Consider the following 3,351-nt stretch of genomic DNA (forward strand, 5'->3'; position numbering starts at 1 on the left):
AGAAACAGTTGTGGTTCCAACAGAGTGGTTGCCGAGCAACACACAGAAATAAACAAAGGTGTATGTTTGTAGTGTAATTTACAACAGCTTCGAACACGGCTCAACCAATCAGAATCAAGGACCAGAACTATCCGTTTTATAATCAAATATAAATGTTCAAAATTTCAAGACAGGGTGTCACTAGACAAATAAAATTTAAAAAAATTATTAGATATAGATAACAGATACTTTTAGCAAACTGTGTGGCACTTAATATGCAACGTTTGTCCCACCATAACTGTGATAAGTATGAGTGTCAGCCACTGATTTTTTTTTTTCAATATCATGTTTCGTTCAGAAATTTCACATTACATAAATGGATGGTAACTTTCTGAATTTGCAATTTGTTCATTGGCGTCTTCTAGACAATTTGGTAAATACAGTTAAATTAATGTTTGAGCACACTACCGATACAATGTTGTTAACTGACTTTTTCATTCTTTGTCTATACAGATCATTTTTCCAGAGTCTTTGTGTGTTGGGGTACTGTATTCTCCCTCTGACTGTGGCCATGATAGTGTGTCGTATAGTTCTCCTGGGAGGCTCAGGCCTCGTCAGTTTTGTAGTCCGTCTCATAGTTGTCACCGCCTCCTTCAGCTGGTCAACGTTTGGTAAGAATCAATCAATATTTTTTTATCTGTTTTCAGCATTCCCAGAATACTAAAGGCCCTGTGGCTGTTCATAGCAGAAATGTTTAGAATCCATGTATGTTGTCTGCACCAGATGAGCCTGAGTGGCCAACAAGCTCCTCAGGCAGTGCATACAGTGACCACCAGGAGGGAGTGTAGACTCTTTTAATGTTTTTTTTTTTTTTTTTTGGTTAAAATATTTGAGCTTCATAGGCATGAGAAAAAAAAACTTGCATTTGAATGGCTCACAGTGCAAAATAAACAAATAAAAGTACAATAACAATAATTCTTAATAGAATAGCCAGTATTATTTTAATTTTATATTACTATTATAGTATTTAGTAATATTTTTAATTAGCTTTCATTTTTATATTTTCAGCTTTCATTTGAATTGTATTAAGTTTAATAATTTTGATATGTGCATGTGCCATTTTTATTGTTTTTATATTTCTATAAAGTTTTAATTTATTTTTATTTTAGTTTCAGTAATTTTAGTATTTAAACGTATTTACTTCAGTCAGTTGCTATATTTGTAATGTTTTAGTTTTAGTTAACAATAATAAAATATCTGCATTTTGCAGTGCAGATGGGAAATATTGCCTGCAACTAAAACTAGAAAAATCAAAAAAAATCAAAATTACAATTACAAAAAAAATCAATTACAAGCTGTTTTTTCAATAATATATTACAGAGATAGCATCAATTAAACAAGTTATTCAAGTGCTGAAGAAGAAAATTAGACTAGATTTACCAATAATAAGTAGACAGATGTCAGTTGACTGATTGTCTCCCTCTTGTACACACAGTCTTTAGGGGATTTCATTGAGATCTGAGGTTAATATCTCTGTGCGTGTCTTTCATTCACAGCCTCCACAGCATTTCTTGCAGACAGCCAACCGCCCAATAGGAAAGCCCTGGTCGTGTATCCAGTGTTCCTCTTCTACTTCGTGATTGGCTGGATGATTTTGACATTTTCGCCTTCTCATTAGCATATATACACCCTATGCCAATTGGAAAATGAACTCCTCCCCTTTGCTAAGACAACCAGCAGACTGTCTGGGAGCTGGCTAGTGATTGGCCTAGCCTAAAAAAAGGTGGAACACTTTGATGGACACTCATAAAGGGACAACCCGAGGGCAGTAAGTGGATTATTGCATAGATATCACTCCTCCCCATCCCTCATTCAGTTGAATAAGTGGAGAGAAAAGGAGTGGAGGACATTAATTCTTCAGTGCTACTAATTTAACAACAGCCTACATGTCTTCATTATATGAATGTTTTGTTGTGGGAGGAACATTAGTGCCCTTCTGAGCAGTTCCAGATGTACTCACACCCCTAACGTGGAGGCGTAGGATTATCATGATCTGTGTGTCTTCATGTGTGGATGTGCTTACTCAAGCATAGTATGTGACTATGTGAGGGTGCATGTATTTGTTATTTTATCTGATTGAGCATTGTCTCTGTTGGGAAAATTCAGCTATCGTCAGGCCACACATCAGTCTCCTCACATTGCTACACACGTTTCTTTTCTTTGGTTTTTTCTTTTTAGTAGTGAATGATGTTTGGGCTACATTACATTTGTTTTTCATTGGTGGAAGTTAGTACATTCCAGAAGGAAATAAACATGGACTTTAATAAGCGCTGCATATATTGTGTGTGCTCTCTCTTTTTTGCACATAGAAAATAAAAAAGTATCTTAAGGTTGAATTGGAAGTGCTGTTTCTGCAGCATTTAAACAATCCTTTCGCACACATCTTCCTGTCTGTCTGTCTGTCTGTCTGTCTGTCTGACAAAGACAGTCTTCCATACGGAGTCTCTCCTCATTTAAAGACACATCGGCAACCTGTCTTCCTCTGTTTCCCTCACATAGAGAAACACACGCACACAGTCTTCACTCCTCTCTCTCTCTCTCTCTGCCTTTGCTGCTCTATGTGATGGTAATTCTAATTAGACTTTCCATCTTGTATGTCTAAAAAAAGACTTTAATTTTCACTTCTAATGCATTGCAGCACCTGAACCATAAGGTGCAATTGAGGTGTGTGTGTGCTGATTAAATAAAGGTGTGTGAGTGTTAGAAAATTGTCAGTGTTTTCTTCTGACCTTTATATGTCTGTATCCAACAGTGTTGTGTTTGCTAATCTGCGCTGCTGTGATGCCTTTCTGTTATTATTACTCATTTCTCAGTGTCATCATCACTGCTGTGGAACTTAAAAGAAAGTGTTTTGAGAAATGTCTCAGTGCTTTTTTTGCCCATACAATGGAAGTCAATGGTCATCAAAACGGTTTGGTTGCCAAAATTCTTTAAAACATTTTCTGTGTACCACTGACTAAAAGAAAGTCAAAGTGTTGGAATGACATGAGGGTGAGTAAGGTTAATAAAGGGGGAGGTTAATAAAGGCCATTCTGAAGCGAATCAATGCATTTGTATAAGAAAAAATATTCATATTTAAAACTTTATAAACCGTAATCTTTAGCTTCCACTAACTGTTGTATTCGTCTGAAAGAAGAAAGTCATATATTCCTGGTGGAATGACTTGCCCAACTCAATCCGAGCAGTAGAGTCCTTAGCCATCTTCAAGAATCGGCTAAAAACACATCTCTTCCATCTTTATTTGACCCTCTAACTCTAGCACTCTCTATTCTAATTCTATTCTTGAAAAAAAAAAATAACACTAGCTTCTCT

General features: G+C 36.1%; 1 protein-coding gene across 1 annotated transcript in view; it reads left to right on the forward strand.

Moving 5' to 3' along the window:
- yipf6 (Yip1 domain family, member 6) overlaps positions 1–2,314 on the forward strand; it is a 5,178-nt gene extending 2,864 nt beyond the window's left edge. Inside the window, exons 6-7 of the mRNA XM_016560497.1 lie at positions 493–650; positions 1,536–2,314. Coding sequence (XP_016415983.1) covers positions 493–650; positions 1,536–1,657 — 280 coding nt within the window. The 3' untranslated portion in view covers positions 1,658–2,314. The remainder of the gene's footprint in view (positions 1–492; positions 651–1,535) is intronic.
- Positions 2,315–3,351: the final 1,037 nt, after the last annotated feature.

This window comes from Sinocyclocheilus rhinocerous, unplaced genomic scaffold (genome assembly GCF_001515625.1).
Source record: "Sinocyclocheilus rhinocerous isolate Xijiao unplaced genomic scaffold, SAMN03320098_v1.1 scaffold77, whole genome shotgun sequence".
Classification (NCBI taxonomy): Eukaryota; Metazoa; Chordata; class Actinopteri; order Cypriniformes; family Cyprinidae; genus Sinocyclocheilus; species Sinocyclocheilus rhinocerous.